Source organism: Vigna radiata, chromosome 3 (genome assembly GCF_000741045.1).
Source record: "Vigna radiata var. radiata cultivar VC1973A chromosome 3, Vradiata_ver6, whole genome shotgun sequence".
Classification (NCBI taxonomy): Eukaryota; Viridiplantae; Streptophyta; class Magnoliopsida; order Fabales; family Fabaceae; genus Vigna; species Vigna radiata.
In genome coordinates, this window is record NC_028353.1 from 4,610,989 (window position 1) to 4,629,744 (window position 18,756).

Genomic DNA, 18,756 nt, shown 5'->3' on the forward strand with positions numbered 1-18,756 from the left:
TATATACTATTGGTGTTTATATACAGTTTTATGCATAAAAAGAAATCCTTCAGTTGTTTTATTTAGAAGTATATATCAAATATTATATATCTATTCTGATCATTCTCTAACTAAAAAAATATAAAACCCTAATTAGAACAGTCAAAATTTGATCCTTACACACATGAATTGGAATTAAAAAAATCCACATAGTAAAAAAATTCTCTTAATAAAAAAACACACAGAAACAAATATCTCCAAAGCGATTAAGACCAATCACGAGCCTTTCTTTTTAACATAAAAAATATATAATAATAAACTTATTATCTTAATATTTAATATAATTATATATTTAAAATTTAAACCTACAATAATGTAATGAGCTATTTCACATACTTCGTAATGATCATATAAAACATGTCTCAGCTAATGTAAAGTCATCTGGAGTAAGAATGCAGATTCACAAGCCCAGAAACGAAAACAAGCACATAGACAATTACACATAAACATGCACAATTAGTTTTAATTCCCCATGGCTGTTCCTTTCTCACTGAAATTGTCTTATGTATTTGATGCACAAATACAGTTTAATGATTTGAGGTACAATAAACTTGCTTTATGTATTAAAAAAATCTTAATGGGAGGATAAAAATTATATTATTGTGCTTATTAATTTCTGTTATGTATGTATACAACTTTTTCAGTTAGAACACTTTGTTCCACTAATATATTATTTAAAATTGATAAAAAAAATGTTGAAAATGCACGAGTTTCACTTAACATTTAAAACATAACAATTACTGTGTCATTCCTCTCCAAGGAAGTAACTATAAATAATGCACTATTTTTCCATAGTTAGGAATCAGAAATGATGCTGCACTATTTTTGTGTTTCATTTTTATTTAAAAGGAAACAGACTTAAACCTTATAATCAATTCATAGTAAATCAAATTTTCATGAAATAATTAATTCTGAATATCTAATTTGACAGCTTATTATTCTGGCCCGGAGTAAAACTAACTTACTGTCATAAAGACCAAAATTGAAACTGATACTACATATACTGATACTACAAGGAAGAATATTGCATTTTTAGAAAATTAAATTTTATTGAATTTAAGTTATCTTATTTTTAAATTGCTTAAATTTAAATTGTTTGGATAAAATATGTTAAATTTCTATAAAATTTAAACCTTTTAAAATAAAATATTTTAAAGATTGTTAAATATAAAATTACTACTTTAAATCTGGATATATCAACTGAAAATAATCACTAAAAAATCGTTCATAAAAATATAATTTACATAAAGAATGGGGTCCAGAAAATTCTAACCTATATCAATTAAAACTAATTTTAAATTTCATCAATAAATAAAAAATCCCATGCAATTAAAAGAATTAAAATAAGAAATCATTACAATAACATTGTTACGTATGCTAAAAAAAAATACCACATTACATATTTGGATATAACCGAGGAACTCCTTTGACAGGTTAAAGTTCCAAATGAAAGCTATGATGGAGTATAGGCATAAGAAACTCTGTCAGTTGAAGATAGAACAGCAGGAAAACCAGATTGCGGAATCGGAATCTAAACTATACCTGACTCGTTCTAAACTCCAAGAGAAGGAAGCTGAACTGCATACTAAAAAACTCTGTCACTCTCCTAAACTCTCTCTCTCTCTCTCTCTCTCTCTCTCTCTCTCTCTCTCTCTATATATATATATATATATATATATATATATATATATATATATATATATATATATATATATATATCCACAGTTTCAGGCACCTTGAACCTGCATCTTAATTCATTTCATTCGTTTTGCATTACTATGCATTAGCAGCAAAAGTTGCATCTCTAACATCTGCCAACCCATGTTATAACACCCTGGACTCAAAGTCAGAACAATCATTTACTATGTGTGAACCAAGTTCTTATTATCAGATGTTAATTTAGTTATTGGGCATCGTGTGATATATATATATATATATATATATATATATATATATATATATATATATATATATATATATGTATATATATATAAACATTGTTCTGGTGAATATATAATTATAAATTTATAATGCTTCAAGTACCGGATCTGAAGACCACTCATATTCATATTTTAAATGTAGACAAGTTGCAATGCAACTCATGAAGTGCTGTAGTATGGACATGTAGGATTTTATACTTCAATCCCTACGTTACAGGACTTACTGTTCTCAGATTTGGTGTTTCTCTGGGGCCATGATGCCATTGTTTTTTTATTCATCACAAGCTATCTTCACGAGTGTCACAAAAGGAACTGAGATTGCCGAAACTGAAATATTTTTTACTTTCCTTGCTGTCTTGTTGGGAGAAAATAACACTGAAATCACCGAATTGCTTTGACATTTTGCATGGTTGTCTGAACTTTCACAGGGATAGGATTGTAAAGAAACGTTACTGGTGGAATCTTTAACATAGTGTTGGTTCACTCGCTATGTTCCGAAACAGTACGGAAATGGCGTGAGACCATGGTATTGGGTCCTGCATCAGGGGATTGCGATTTTCTATTATATGGCATAGTAATAATAATAATTCGTTGTTGCGCATAATCCATCACTGGTGTTTTCTCTTTTTTTCTCGAGCACTTTTCACTACTCCTTTTGTCCCTAATCAGTTTTGATAAAAAGTGTCGGTAAACATTTGACTTTTTCCGATGAATGTATTTTAATTTGAAAAAACAATGCCGGAATTGAAGCAGGACTAAAATATGGAATATCTATTTTTAATTGGAAACGATAGAGCAAAAATTAGAACAGGAATTGACTAGGAAAACCACAACAAACTGGTTCCACTGTGTTGGAAATAGCGTCTGAGAAGGCATTGGCATCTCCACTTGTTAATTCTAACTTCTGGTAGTGCTATTTTCCGAGACCACACAACACGCGCTATCATTATTTTTCTTTCCTCTTACATAGTACAATACTCCAAGCAAGAGCAGACAAAGTAATTTCCGAGAAAAATGAATAAACAGTGTTGTTAGAAATTTTTAAACTTTAAGAAGGATTGCTGAACAAGTTACTTAAGAGTTAAAACAATATATATAAATTAAGAATTACGGCTCGTTTTTAATTCCTATAAAATAGTAATTTTTATTTTTGTTTCTCTGAAATATTTTAGATAAAAACAATAAAAAATATTTCCAAGATACCAATATAACAAGGTGTTTATTTTATTAGAACTACGATTATATTTAAATTTATTATAAATCTAAATAAAACATGTTTTTAAATACCATATCTAAAAGCATAATTTTTCTGAGTACAAGAAAACATAATTAAATGATAATAAATTTATAATTCTGAATTTCATTATCAGTGGAAGAAGTACGAAGTTTTCCATGGGTCAATGCTGAATAACGCGTCTCCAAAATTAAATAGGTAAATAAATATAAAGAAATCTAATCATAAATACTTTTTCATGGACTGTGTGGACTAGATTGTGTAGCCCTGTTCCTCTTGTTTTTCACTCTCTTTTCTCTAACTTTCTTGTTTTTTCCTGGATCCGGAGTGTTCCAGGTATTGTCTATCTTCCGCTAGAAGATAACCTACGCATCAATCTACATCCTTGATTTTAATTCAATGTCAATACTTCATTGATTTTATTTAAAATGTTTTTATTCTGCATTTATTTAAGGCCATATAAATTATTTATTTACTGAAAAAATAAATAAATTGAAAAATCAGTTGAAATAAAATTATCTCCTCGCTTATATCTTTTCCGTAGTCAGGGATTCTCGTCTCGTCCCCACATTTTTTCTACGCTCTCTGTTGCTTGATAATTCAGCTATTGCTTAATTCTTGTATTTATTTTCAATATAAATGGTTTTGCATTAACTATTCATAATTATGAATTAGAGTATAATTAGAAAGAATGTGGATTTGAATTCAGCTGTTAGCTTAAGACTGTTAGTGACAGGTAAGGAATTAATCTAAGAATATTAGTGAGGAGTAAGATTTGGAGGGTTGTTTTTAAAGCATAATAAAAAAGAATGAGAATACGATAGTTGTATGAGAAGGTGGAAATAATAATAATAATAAAAAAAAAGATCTTGACAGTAAAGGGGATTCATCCATCCGTGCGAAGATGCAATAAAAATAAAAAAGTCCATAGCAAAAAAACAAAAATGGGAAAAGCATTTTGCAGAAAGCAAGCTCCCCCAGACATACCCCATATCGATTGCGTTTTACAACACACCAAACCAAACCTCTCTCACACAACACACACTTTCGGGGGAAGAGTGGAACAAAAACCTTCCCTCAATCACTGAACATGAAGCTATCGGGCAAACCCGTTTCGAGTCCGGGTCGGACAGACAAATTCCCTCCACCGCTCATGAGGTTCCTCAGGAGCAATGCAGGGAGCAAAAGCAGAAGGTCCAGGTCAAGCCCAATGTTCCTGCGCAAGAAAACCACCACCAACATCCAAACACAAACCACCCAGGAACCTTCTTCCCCCAAGGTCACGTGCATGGGGCAAGTCCGAGTTAAACGCTCTTCCAACACCAAACGCGACGTCCCTCCCACGCGCTGTCGCTGTCGCTGGGTTCCCAAGTCCAACCCCTGCCGCTACCGGCCCTTCTGCCTCACCTGGCCCTTCTTCCGCCCAAAGCCCAAGCAACACTCCCGGCCCAACCACCACCGAGAATCGGAATCAGCCTCCGAAGAGAGAACCAATGCGGATAAAAATATCGTTTCTTTTGCTTCCAACCCTAGCACGCCCCCGAAAAACGCTTTGTTGTTGACCCGTTGTAGATCCGCCCCGTACAGGTCCTCTTCGCTGGCTTGTAGGTTTTGGAGTTCCCCCGTTAAGGACCAAGAAACGGACTTTCCGGACACGGAACCTGCCTCCGAGGAACCCCAAACGGACACCAAACTTGGGTTTCTCGGAACGAAGATTGCCTCACTTACCGAAGAAGAAAAGGTTGAGGAATTATTGTCTGACCAAAAAGAAGTTGAAGTGGTGTCTGCAATCGAATCACGCCCTAGTGTACTCACTAGGTGCAAATCGGAACCGGCGAGAACCGGACATAGAATTGACCCTCTGGTAAATAATCTGTGGAAAAAAAGGTTGGAAATTGATTAATCCGTATTCTTATTTGGATTCTGTCGTTGCATAATTGAATATAGTTTTCTTTTCTTTTCTTTTTGTATATAATTAAATGTTTTGACACCTGGAGTAATAGGCGTAACTGGGTGGGGCTTTTTGTCATATGAGCCTGGTAAATAGAAAGAAGGAAGAGGAGAAGAAGAAGAAGAAGGTAGAAGTGGGTTGGAGTACTTGTTTTTCGGTTCTCGGTAGTTAATGCCTTTCTTGTCATTACATTGCAGACATACACAGCACAAGCCTGAATTTCTCTTTTTCTCTGCCAACAATGTTAAGAACCTGAACTCACTGCAATTTTCTTTCACGTGCTGCTTTTTGTTGTTTCAGTTATCGAACTTGACATAGTTATAAAGAGTTAGGGTTTAACTTTAATTTCCTGTTCTAATTTTTGTTTATGTATGATAAAACATTAATCAGAGAGAGAAACTAAATGCGGTGACAGTGTTTGGAGTAATGTTTTGAAGATAATTTGTTCCAAGACAGTGCAGTACTGTTTCCGACATTGTTAAATTAAACTATTTAAGTAGCTTTGGATGCTCTGACCAACTTTCCCACTGGGTGGAAATGACAAAGTGGAAAGTTAATTTTGATTGGAAGTATCTTTAGGACTCTGATGTGAACGCCCAACCACATCTTGTTTCTATTTATTACTATTTTTCTTAATCACCACATAGATGAGAACTAAAATTTCTAATTTGCCATTAATACACACTATTGTTTCCAATTAGTTTTAAATTTGCTAATTTGATATGATTAAAAAAACATTTTCATATAACAATGTGTGATAATAAATTGTTAATGCCTTTTTATAATTTAGTAAAAATAGTAGTATCTTGATTTCTTTTTACTTATAATTTAGTAAAAATAGTAACTGCTTTATTAAAACCTGTGCTTCAGAATTAGTTTAATTAAATTTAAATTATACTCTTATCTTACTGAAATATAATTTTTATATTAATTTTAGAATTTTTAGTAAGTGGAAATAAATGTAAAAGATGATGAGATAAAATAAAATATTCGTGAAAAATAAAAAAATTTAGTACAAAAATAAAATTTTAAGTATTAAATAATAACTTTTTAACAAATTTTTAATTAAACCCTTAAAAGTATTAGATATTTGAAGGTTAAATTTATAAATAATAATAAAATAAAACTCTTAAAATTCTGACACAAATAATTGTGTTTTCTGTATTTAAATTCTGAAACAAATATCTATTTTGTTTTTGTTATTTTTTTAAAATGTAAGTACACCACTGTCTCTCTGTTATTTAGTACTGTTTTCAATGTTTTTCCATAATATTTTATCATTTAAACATTTATATTTTAGACCTATGTGATAATTTTGTGAAATTCCTTGATGTCAAATATTTTCAGTAATTTTAATTTTGATGTCATCCCTATGCTTAGGTGACCTTTATCATTCCAAAATTGCTAAAAAGTACAGGCGGAGATGGTATTGAATAGAACGCCACGTGCTACTTTTACATTTTTAAAATACATTGACCCCGATATTTTATCAAAATTTTCTCCATAACCTATTTGTATTTTGTTATTCTTATTCTAATCCCTTTAATGATATAAATATTAAATTGACATTTTTATATATTATACTAACTGCATGATAGTTTTAAGAATATGATATATTGTTGTTTAGATTGAAAATTAGTATAGTGCTATCCCACATAATAAAAGAAAAGTAAATAAAAGATACAGCTATTTTTTTGTCTTTCATTTTCTTTTTTATATTTGTCAATAATTTAGGATTAAGTTTTTAAATTGAGTTAACTATGTATTTGTTTTCAAATTATAACTTTATTTTGTTTTTTGATTTTTTTTCAAACTTTTATTCTATGTTTCTATATTTAAAATGGATAAAGTACTTCTAATGAGTGTTTTTTAAAAAATTAACGTGATTTAACGTTTCTCGCATAAAATAACGGTCAATATTGTTAAAGTACAGGAAATATGAACTGTCAAAAATAAAATCATTGACGGAAATATAGTAATCCATTGATCTATAAAATTCAGGGACTTAAGATTTTGAGTGTTGATAAGATTTGATAACTTTTATTTGAGAATAATAATTTTATTTAAAAATAAAGACTAACTATTATTATTTTTTGATAATTTTTAGTAATAACTTGTTAACTTAGCCTCCCATTAAAAATAAAAAAGAGTGTGAAGGAAGATTATATTTCATAACTTTTTGTTATTTTTATACAGAGTGTAATGTTCCAAAATTAAATTTAGTAAGATAACATCATTAGGTAAATTATGTCATTTATTCGATGATTTTGTTACGATTATACTTGTGTAGTGAACAGGTAATATGAATAGAAGAAGATGATTTCTAATTATATTACTCTCTCTTTATCTACTTTTCTTCATAATAGAAAGATATATATTATCAAAGAAAACTGAAAAATCAGATGTGCAGGTACATTTTTATATAAATCAAAATTATACATCCACATTCGATCACTAAAAGTGAATTTAAGTATAAAAGATAATTGTAAACATATAGATTTGTGTAATGTAAGATACTAAAAAATAACATGAATAATTATATGATGGTAGAGTTTCAATCAAATCCAACAAGCTTCAATCATAACTCTGATACTATATTAGAAATAGAATTTAAGTTTTATTTAACTCTACAAAATCAGTTTGTAGGATGAGATTTACACTCATTTATATATACTTAAATGATTTTATCCTTAGTCTACGTGTAACTTCTAACACGAAGTAAGTTATGAATGTTGATAGAAGGAAAAGAAAATAGAAATGCATGTGTAATGTACTGTGAACCTAGGATTCACCTGCACATGTTGCCATAAACACATGTACACACCAGTTGTTATTATCTGGTTTGAGGCACATACTATATATTCTGCTGTCCATAGGAGAAGAATGCATGTGACAGTGATCACTTGCATTGAATTGATTGAGCTTTGCATTTGTTAATGGCATGTGACCCTGTAGAATGACATTTATAATAAGATGAAGTGACAGCAAACTTGATAATTACTAGTTGACAACAAGTGGTCCATCTTTGTCCCTGCTTCTTCTGTAGTTACTTACTGCAATAAATTTCTCTTTCATTTTCTACTGAACCTAATATGTCTAACCAAACCCTTATCTTTGCTTTTCCCCTTAGATTCAGGCATTGTAACACCTTGGGGGAAACTTCAAATTTTCAAACAAAGAAAGGAAAGGTTTACCAAACAATGAATTTCATCAAGTAACCAATAACTTTCAAACAATTCAAAACTAAATCTATTAATTTAATTTTAATTATTTGGGAAACAATCTACAGGTTTTACATGTCATCTACTAGAAAATAAATACTAAAACATTTATTTTATTATTCATATTTATTTTTTTAATAAGCGTTTTAAAAATTGATTTTTTTTGTCATTTTATATTTTTAATTTTTTTATTTATATTTATTTTGTAGTAACATATGTATGGAAGTTATTTATTCGTTTTCCATTTTATTTTTTTATAATTTTTAATTATCAAATTATTAAATAAACCATTAAATAATAACTTATATTTAAAGTATTGATTTTTTTATATTTTTTATTTTATCTTTTTATAATTTATAATTACTTGCTCAAATTAAATTTATAAAAATATATATTTCTTTCATTTCTTAAAATAATATTATTATATATATATATATATATATATATATATATATATATATATATATATATATTACATGAGTCTAGTAATACATATTATATGAGTATGCCTGTATTTGATTGAATGAATATGATAAAAAATATTATATGAATAATTTCATATATTGGTCGAATAAGTTTAAAAATATGCATTAGACAAGTATGTCTACACATTCCTCAAACAAAACTTGTAATACATATTTAATAAGTTTGTCCACATTAATTAAATCAATTTAATAATATACGTTAGACGAGTTTATTCATACACATATTAAATTAATCTATTAATACATATTAGACGATTCTGTCTATTCTATGATAAGATAAATCTTGTAATATAAATTACACAAGTTTGTCTATATACTAATTAAACAAGTATAACAATACATATTAGACGAGTGTGTCCATATACACATGTTGAACGAGTTATCAATGAATTGATTAGACAAGTTTAACAATATACATTACATTATACTTTAGAGAATTGATTAGATGAGTTTAACAAAGTAAACTTTGCATATTTCTCTATATCATTTATACTTTAGAAAATCTATTATATTTTTGCATGTTCTATTCTTTGTACTTTTATAAAACTTATTATTTATATTTCAATTTTCTAAAATTATAAACTATTTTAAAGTTGATTTTATTCAAAATTTAATTATAAATTTTAAATATTTATTATTATTTTTTTCAACTTTTATTTTTCTTTGATAAACAAACACGTAACATAACACGATACGAATTTAAAATTGATAAACAGCAGTAAAAAATAAAACTTAAGTCCTGGTATTATTAAAAAATATGTAATTCTACTAAATACTTTAAAAATAAACCACATAGAATGAGATTTTTTAAAAAATAATAATGAGAAGAACGATATTTTTTTCTAATGAAATTCAAGTAAGGTAAACAGTTCACCAGTGGTTTGTATAATCAAAATGATAATATTATTAAAAAATTATAAAACTAAAATTCAAATATTTTTGTACGAGAAAATAAGGTAAATATACAGCCAAAATAAAATAATTTTATACCGTCATTTAATTGAATGATATATAAGCTTGTTAATAAACCACATAGAATGAGATTTAAAAAAAAAATAATGAGAACGATAATTTTTTCTAATAAAATTCAAGTAAGGTAAACAATTCACCAGTGATTTGTATAATCAAAATAACAATACTATTAAAAATTATAAAACTAAAATTGAAATATTTTATACGATAAAATAGGGTATATATACAGCCAAAATAAAATAATTTTATACCGTCATTTAATTGAATGATATATAAGCTTGTTAAACTTATGTAAAAATCATTTTAAAAGTTATATAATTAATGTTTCGAAATTAAATGATACTACTAAATAATATGCATAATCATTAAGTTCATTTTATAATGTATGTTTCAAAATTAATAAATAACGAAATTATTATATCATATTATAAAACATTACATCACATGAAATTCAAAAGATCCAATTTATAATTCTAATTATAAACATGAATCATAAAAGTTAATTCCATTGGCAAAATAAAATCAGATAAAGATCATTAGCTACTTATATAAGAATATAACAATGGCAAAATTAACTCTAACAATTAAAATATTATTGTTTACAAAATAATAACTATACAATCTTACCTTATTACACCCATATAAAATAAACATATGTATATGGATTTAAAGTGAATGATACATGTCTTTTTTTTTTTTTTTATCACCTCGTCATACTAACAAATCAATGACGCTTATCATATATATTAAGTAATAGATTAGTCAATATATCATTGAATCAATTATTCTGATTAATCATTTTTGAACCAATCATCTTAAAGTCGATTGAATAGATCACTTTAATTAATCACCTTGACCGATTACTTTACAAAATAAAGGTTATATTAACGTTGATTGAGTATGACTAGATTATAATAAGATCGGCAACAAGGTAAAAGTTCATGATAAATACTATAAATAAATATTTAAGATATAATCAGTGCATTTAACACTCTTGAGATCAGTCACCTATTAAATTAAGGATCGGAGTATCTTCTTCAACTACTGTCTGTACAAACAATTTTATTTACGAATGAAAGACTTTAAAGATCCATAGAACAAGAGATAAAAAAGATGCATGACAAACTATATACTCTTATAGCTCTATAGAAACATAAAATATTTTTAAATTTGACAAGTTTAAATTATTTGTAAAATCTAAACCTAACCGTCAGTATTCTTTCTAACTAATTTATTTTGCTTAAAGATTGTCTATGACATGTTTCATGGCCCTTATATAGATCAAAATGAATAGCTGGGATTTATTTTTTCTCATCGTGCAAAAGTATCTTACACTTGTCTAAAAGATATGCATGCATATAAAAGTTTAGGACATTTTTATCCGGAACACTTATGAAATTTGTTTGAGTATTTAAACTGAAATTGGTATTAGAAGATGAGTTTAAACCTAACTCAATCCTACAAAACCGACTTGTAAGGTGAGGATTGCACCTCACTTATATATCATAAATTGACCTTATCTTTAGTCGATGTGAGACTTCCAACACACCCCCTTCATGTCGAGATATAGACATCTCGTGCGTGATAGTAGAATTTGGATGGTCCAATATTGGCCCGACAATCGCTAGGATAGACTCTAATAATGACTTTGATATCCTGTTAAAAGAAAAGAAACAATTGGTGGAATACAATATTTCATTCTTTCTTCTTTTGTAACAATTGGAACATATCTTAATTTATTAACTTGTAAGTTAATTCTTAACTATGAGCTGGTATTTTTGGAAACATAGTTGATGTCTCAATCAAAATTATGTATGAAAGAGAAGACATGTTGGGGGATAATGTGTTGAGTGAATGGCAACTTAACAAGATTTGGAAAGTTGTATATGTTGTCAAAAAGAAATATCATGATCAAGCAGATTGGTCCCAGAATCGGTTTGTACAGAAGTTGATTTTGGGACCACCTGGTATTAGACAATCAAAGAGCCAAAGAAAAAAAGATACAAAGAAACTGCTAATGTGAGTTACTGTGAATGAAGACCAATTTCGTTTCCGGACAAAACGTCTTAATCGAATTCTATTTTATGTGAGGTTTTTTGTATTTGATAGTGTAAGGATGAAATATGAAAATATATATATATATATGATTAAATTTAATTTGAGATATTTTTCTGCTGAAATTTGTGTAGAAAAAACACTCCTAATTATTTAGTTAACTTTTTCACAGAGTAATATATACATATCTATATCACCTTTAACCAAAAATTTGAAAATGGTGTCGCAAGAAAAGACGAAGAACAAATTGGAAGAAGAAACTGCTAATGAAGTCAGAGACCAGAAATAATTGAAATCATATCTAAGATTTTATGTGAAATGTTATAGTCCTGAATATGGAATCATTTGGCAACAAGTTTATAGAGTGCATTATTGAATAAATATCTTTTTCTGGAATTTTTTTATATTGTACATTTCAAAATATATTTTTGATTTTGGAAAAGAATAATTTTTAAATTTATTTTAAAATATATATTTTTGAAATATAATTTTGGACATGAAAATATGTTCCAAAATTTAAATTCCAGAATATAAATTTTTTATATACACTTTGAAATCTACATTCAAAAAATATTTTCAAATTCAAAAATATATTTTAAAATGCATATTTTGAAATAATTTTTTTAAAAATATTTTTTAAACATATTTTAAATTTTATATTTCAAAAATTATTTTTAAATTTGAAAATATATTTTGAAATATGCATCTTAATTAAAACTTATTAAATGCAGGTGCATGGGTGATTTTTAGCTTTTTATTATAATTTTATTAAAAGATTATTCTGGATTTATGGATTTCATGGGATACAGAAGACACAGCCCAAAATTTGCAATTAATTAAAGGGAAATTTTTTCAGACACTCCCGAGTTTTCTTCTTGCACTTTCAAAGTTTACTCTTTAGAGATAAATTTAACCTTCGAAATATATATAAAATACAAAATAAATTGTGTAAACAGTTTAACAAACGTATTTACTATATTTATTGAAAGATCATGCATCCCTGAGTTATTTTTGAGCGCGTGTATCTTGCTTTTTAGTCTTTTTTTAGCTTTCTTCTTTCTTCAATAACAACATTGGTTATCTTCATCTTATCTTATTTTTACTTTTGTTCATATTTCAGATACACTTATAGTATCGTATGGTCTGTCACACTTGAATGTATTGTACAGTATGCTTTGGTACCAAACAACTTTTAAGCCAAACATTTAAGTCATTCATCTAGATCAATTTTTCGGGTCATCCAGCAAGGTTGTATACCATTTAGATTGTCATTTCAGGTCGACCATCCACGTTGTATACCACCTAGATCGTACCCAGTATAACTTAACAGTATGATTAGATTATCAGTTGTAATGACTCATTAAGACTCTAATGCAGATTAAGATGTGATTGGACTGTCATTAGACCAAAGAAAGGTAAAGGCTCATCGCAACTAGTAAATAAAAGTCTTATGTATGACTTTAGTATCGTTATACATATTATATGCATCACTTGTTGTGTTAGCTGCTCGGTTATATTACTAATTTGAGCATTGGAGTGCTTTTGATAAGTACCCACCCATACGAGTTCGACAAAAAGGAGGGAGAACGAACAAAGTAACTTGGATAATGGAAGACCAGTAAGGAACTCGGTCAAACTTAGCCTTAACCGTTTGGCCTCACCTTGGCCTCAACCGTTCGGCCATACCTTGGCCTTAACTGCTCGACCAACCATGACCTCACATGTTCTTAGCTAAACTTGCCCTCAACCATTCGACCATACCTTGGCCTCAACTGCTTTGCCACCCATGGCCTCACACGTACCTCGCCAAACTTGGCCTCAAGTGTTCGACCTTAACCGTCCGGCTATACCTTGGCTTCAACTGTTCGGTCACCCATGGTCTCAACTGCTTGGCCACCCATGACCTTACTGGTACAAAGCCAAACTTAGCCTCAATGGTTTGGTCATACATTAGCTTCAACTGCTCGGCTAAGACCTCAACCGTTCGACCATGCCTTGGTCTCATAGGTATCCAACCAAACTTAGTCCCAACTGGTCGGTCAATCGTGTCCTAATAGGTACTCAGTGAAACATAATAAGAAGAAGAAAGAGGGTGAGGAAAATATTGAAACAAAATAGGAGTAAAATGGTATTTTATGTTACCTATGGAGGTGCATGAAGAAATGACCCTAACTAAAACACTCATGTCCAAAAAGAATATTGGCACAAGAAGGTTACTCTTTGCACCACCTCACATCGTTCTCTACACCATCACATACCAAAAATACCTTTTTTCAATAGATGTTGACATCCGTTGAAAAGATTTTCTTCAAAAAATGTTGATATTTGTTGAAGAAAAAAAGTGAAAGTGTATGATTTTTTAAAATATAAAGAATAGTTTTAAAATATTTTAAAATTATGGTGGTGGAGGAAACAATATAGAGTGATGGAGGGAGTAAGGCACAAAATATTTGGACTCAACTATCTCGTCCAATACGAAATTCGCCTAAACCAAAATACAATGTATTGAAAATTTGGATCTAGCACTTTATGGTTGTAAGTTGTAACTTTTCACATCTACCTGTATGATAATTTTACTTTAGCAATTTATGAAAATATTGAAAAAAAAAGGGTTAAAAATGAAAGCAAAAGCGAATAAAAAAAAAAAAGATGTGATGGAAATGGCGGAGACTTTGGGGTTGTGGTGTTGTGTGGTTGGGTGGCGTTGACGCGGTCGAGAAGAGAGAGTGGAATAAATAAATTACGTGTGGTAAGAAAAAGGTCAGATTATTAATTAGATAATATTATTATAAGGAGAAGAAGACGACGCCGGGGAGGCTCTGGTTTCCACCGACATCCCTTCCTTTCTCTTCTCTTCTCTTCTCTTCTCAATCTCGTTCCGTTCCGTTCCGTTTTCCCTTTTCCTTCACCTCCAATCTCAATGGCTGATAATGAGAAGCAGCCCAATAACCAGGAGGCAAGTCCTCTTCTGCACCAGCCCAAATCCCAATCAACTACGCCACCCGATACTCCCGAGTTTCTCCTCGGATGGACCGCAGATGGGCTTCCGTTGGGCCATGGCAGCGTCGTTGGCCAGCCCATGGGCCGAGCCCCCTGGAATTCCTCTATCTGCGCTTGTCTCGGCCAGAACGATCACTTTTGCAGCAGCGATCTCGAAGTTTGTGAGTTCTCCCATCCTCCCTCATTTGCCTATTTCATTTCAACGTTTTTTCTGCATTGGTAATTTAAGGATGAATTTTTTTGTTAGCTTTCTTTTTCATCTCTGCGGGTATTGTTTGTTTATAATTCTTTTGGAATGAATGCTGTGTATTTCGGCGATTTCAGCTGCAAGATCTAGATTGTATTCTAGGTATCTCACGTGCTCCATTTGAATATCCTATTACTAAACCACTGGGATCAATGAAACTTTTGTTAGTGTGTTTGTACAATATAATTGGGTTCCTTTTGTGTTTTAATCAGGTGCTATTGCTATTCTGTGAAGAAAAGTTTGTGGGTTTTGGGCATTTTGATCTGTTTTCGATCTGGATTCATAAAACATTTATTTACTTTGAATTTTTGTTATTTGCTAGGTCTTCTTGGGAGTGTGGCTCCTTGTGTGCTGTATGGAAGCAATGTTGAGAGACTTGGATCAGCTCCCGGGACGTTTGCTAATCACTGCTTGCCTTATTCTGGACTGTACGTAATTGGGAATTCCTGCTTTGGTTGGAATTGCCTTGCACCGTGGTTTTCCTACCCTAGTCGAACTGCTATTCGTCGGAGGTTCAATTTAGAGGTATGTTACTCTTTTATTCTTTGCCCTTTATAATCTAGTGATGATGTCTTAAGAAACCACCACTAGGTGAGGGTGTAATGTGTTAAGTGGGCAAAGGAGTTGGCACGAATGGTGTAATTAATTGCCAGGATAACAGTGGGAGGAAATTGAAGGGAAACTTCATTGCAAGCTGCAGTCAAATAAAATGAGAGAAGGGTGGAGATGGGACGTAAGGAAGTAGGATAAAGGACTGCAAAGGAGAGATCAGGCTGTGTCCCAAATCAAATTCCCTATGCTACTGTATATTTTTCCCCTTCAGATTAGTCTTCTAATCCCTCTATATTGCTACTGAAATCTCACTGATACTGGGGATTAGATTTGTTACATTACATAGCAGATAGTACATACCCTTTTCCTGCGTGATCCAGTCCACTCACAAGTGTTTTGTATCTGATGATATGTCGCATCTGGCCCAGCTAAGATTGTTATCTGGACTTGGTTATGAATTGATCAGCCTTTGAACTTTAAATTTCTTTTACATATCAGCTATAAATAATTAACACAACCTCCAGAAGTGGTGTAGTAGTACAACACAAGTAGGCTAGATTCAACATACAAATTGGGTTGTCTACTCTGTCAAGCATGAAAGTTCGGGTTCCTTATCTTTATATAATAAGATATTTTAGCCTTATAACTCAGCTTTGCTGTTTAACAAATTTTTCCGAACTTCTGATCCTAAAGTTGATTTGAGAATTTTGGTTATGTTGACTCCTCTTCGAACGTTTGGTTGCATATTTTACACTTGTCAATTTAGTTTTGGTACAATGAGGTATATGTCGAGTGTGGTGAACCTGTATTTAGTATAATTTTTTGTGACTTTTATTAAGAACGTAGCTTAAGTCTGTAGCCTTACTTTATGAAATCGAATTGTGTCAATTATGAATTACCAAGAAAGCAGTCCTATTGTTAGTAGGTGATTTGGATTAACATAACAACTTTGGTATTTTGTATTTGGACTTTATTGGGGTTTAATTGGTAACCTAATGGTATGCTTGAAGTTTTGTTCAATGTTCAATTTAACTTCAGGTGTATTCAGTGTCCAACTTGTAATGCTTAAAATTACTTGGTGTCCTCTAGTACTATTTTATGTATGATGTCATGTCATGTGATGTTGCATAGATGGAAAGCTTGTGTAAGTGAGATTTTCCTTTATCCACCTCCTGTTTTTTTTTCCTTATAATTTGCCACTCTTCCCCGTACACAAAAACCACATCCCAAAGTTATGAAAAAAAATTCAAATATTATATAAATCATTTATTGTTCTTGGCAATCAGGGAACTTGCGAAGCACTTAATAGGTCATGTGGGTGCTGTGGAAGCATTTTAGAAGATGAGTTACAACGTGAACAATGTGAGTCAGCATGTGACTTGGCAACTCATGTCTTCTGTCATGTGTGTGCTCTTTGTCAAGAGGGTCGTGAGCTCCGTCGTAGGTTACCTCATCCTGGCTTTAATGCTCAACCGGTTCTGGTTATGATTCCCCCGGGCGAGCAGACCATGGGACGTGAAACTTGAAGATTCGCCATCATCTTGGAAGTGCTATTCTCGTGTACGTCACTGTTGCCTCTATAATTTGATGTTGAACCATGTTATGACTTCATCTAAAAAGGGTCCTGGCTTTTTCATTTTTTTATAAAGAAGATCATTAAACCTATTAATTCTGTTTGCCTCCCTATTATTTTGTATCATATATAGATTTGAATCATGTGGGAGAAATTTTCTCCCAGTATCTATGTCTATGCGTAACTATTATTTAGTTAATGAATTGAATGAAAGAATATCTTACATTAAGTGAGTAATTCTTGTATGGTTATGTACTTTGGGCTTGTTTCTTCTGGCGTAAATACTGAAAGGAAGTGTAATGTGAATAATTTTAATTCCTCAGTCTGGGGTGCAGCTTAAATGGTAATCATATTTGCATTGGAAATGTTTGTGACGGAACATGTCTAGCTACGGCCTCCACTTTTACGCCTTTCCTTGTCGAAGGACAGCAAATAGAGAGTTGTTATTGCATGCTTCTGCTTGCTAGGCTGACATTTGCTTGAAAGGGCTCTAAGTAATTTTCATGGAATAGGTAATGTTTGACGTCCAAATTGCAGGGTTCGACCACTAACCCTTTTCTTTGTTCCTCAATAAATATGTTCGTCCAATTTTCTGCATTCTATATATATTCTTAAAAAAAATAATTCTTAGACATATATAAATTTTACATTTATTTGACATTATTATTTTTTATTTTTATTTTTAAAAATATATAAAAATTTATTTTTATAGTTATTTTATTATTGTACTTTATGTCAAATAGACGTAAAATGATGTTATCATCTTATTTAAAACAGGTACGAGAGGTGTTCTTTTAATAACATCTCATTTATGCTTTTCATTACGGAAATTGAGCTTTTTTTTATTAATAGCCTTTTCATTTATATGACTCGGAATTTTGTTTTAGAAGATTGAATTTAGATCATTAAAATAAAAAAAATATGTGGCTGTCTACATAATTATTGAGTGAACTATTAGTAACAAGACTTGTAACTAATTTTCTATCGTGCACTTTATATTAAATATTGATAAATCTGTCCCCAAAAATTGAATAAGACTAACTTGTTCCATTGTTAGTAAAAATCATGCACAACAAGAGAAAACAGAGATTTTAATTTCAGATACGCTAAAACCAGTCTAACTCAACTTTAAGAGAAAATCAATAGAACCAACTTTATTAGAAATCTCACATGACCTCAGATGTAATACTTTATATAAGTTAAATAATTAAAATTATAAAAATATGACTATAATAATTTTTTATCTTTATTATTGATTGAATTTCAGTTTTTCTCTCTATTTTTATTATTATCTCAAATTTTAACGGTACACCTCATCTTCATTATTCCATGTACTTTTTACATATATTTTTCCTCTCTTTTATTTTTTATAACAAGTTATAGAATTTCATCTTGATTTAATTACCAAAGTGCATTTATGCGTTGCCTTTGTTGTTCAATGCATGAAATAACTTCTTTTAGTGTTAACAAAAATCACTTTTTTTAAA

The 18,756-nt window shown here is 30.3% G+C and overlaps 2 protein-coding genes across 2 annotated transcripts; both read left to right on the forward strand.

Annotated features, from left to right (window-relative positions):
• Window positions 1-3,847: 3,847 nt before the first annotated feature.
• LOC106757216 lies at window positions 3,848-5,489 on the forward strand. Its single transcript, XM_014639838.2, has one exon. The coding sequence runs from the start codon at window positions 4,304-4,306 to the stop codon at window positions 5,114-5,116; it is 813 nt and encodes a 270-aa protein (XP_014495324.1). The 5' UTR covers window positions 3,848-4,303; the 3' UTR covers window positions 5,117-5,489.
• A 9,083-nt stretch (window positions 5,490-14,572) lies between these two features.
• LOC106756710 (cell number regulator 8) lies at window positions 14,573-17,502 on the forward strand. The gene is made up of 3 exons (XM_014639247.2): window positions 14,573-15,058; window positions 15,467-15,669; window positions 16,983-17,502. Exons 1-3 carry the CDS (start codon window positions 14,818-14,820, stop codon window positions 17,220-17,222), a joined length of 684 nt encoding a protein of 227 aa, XP_014494733.1. The 5' UTR covers window positions 14,573-14,817; the 3' UTR covers window positions 17,223-17,502.
• The last annotated feature ends 1,254 nt before the right edge of the window (window positions 17,503-18,756 follow it).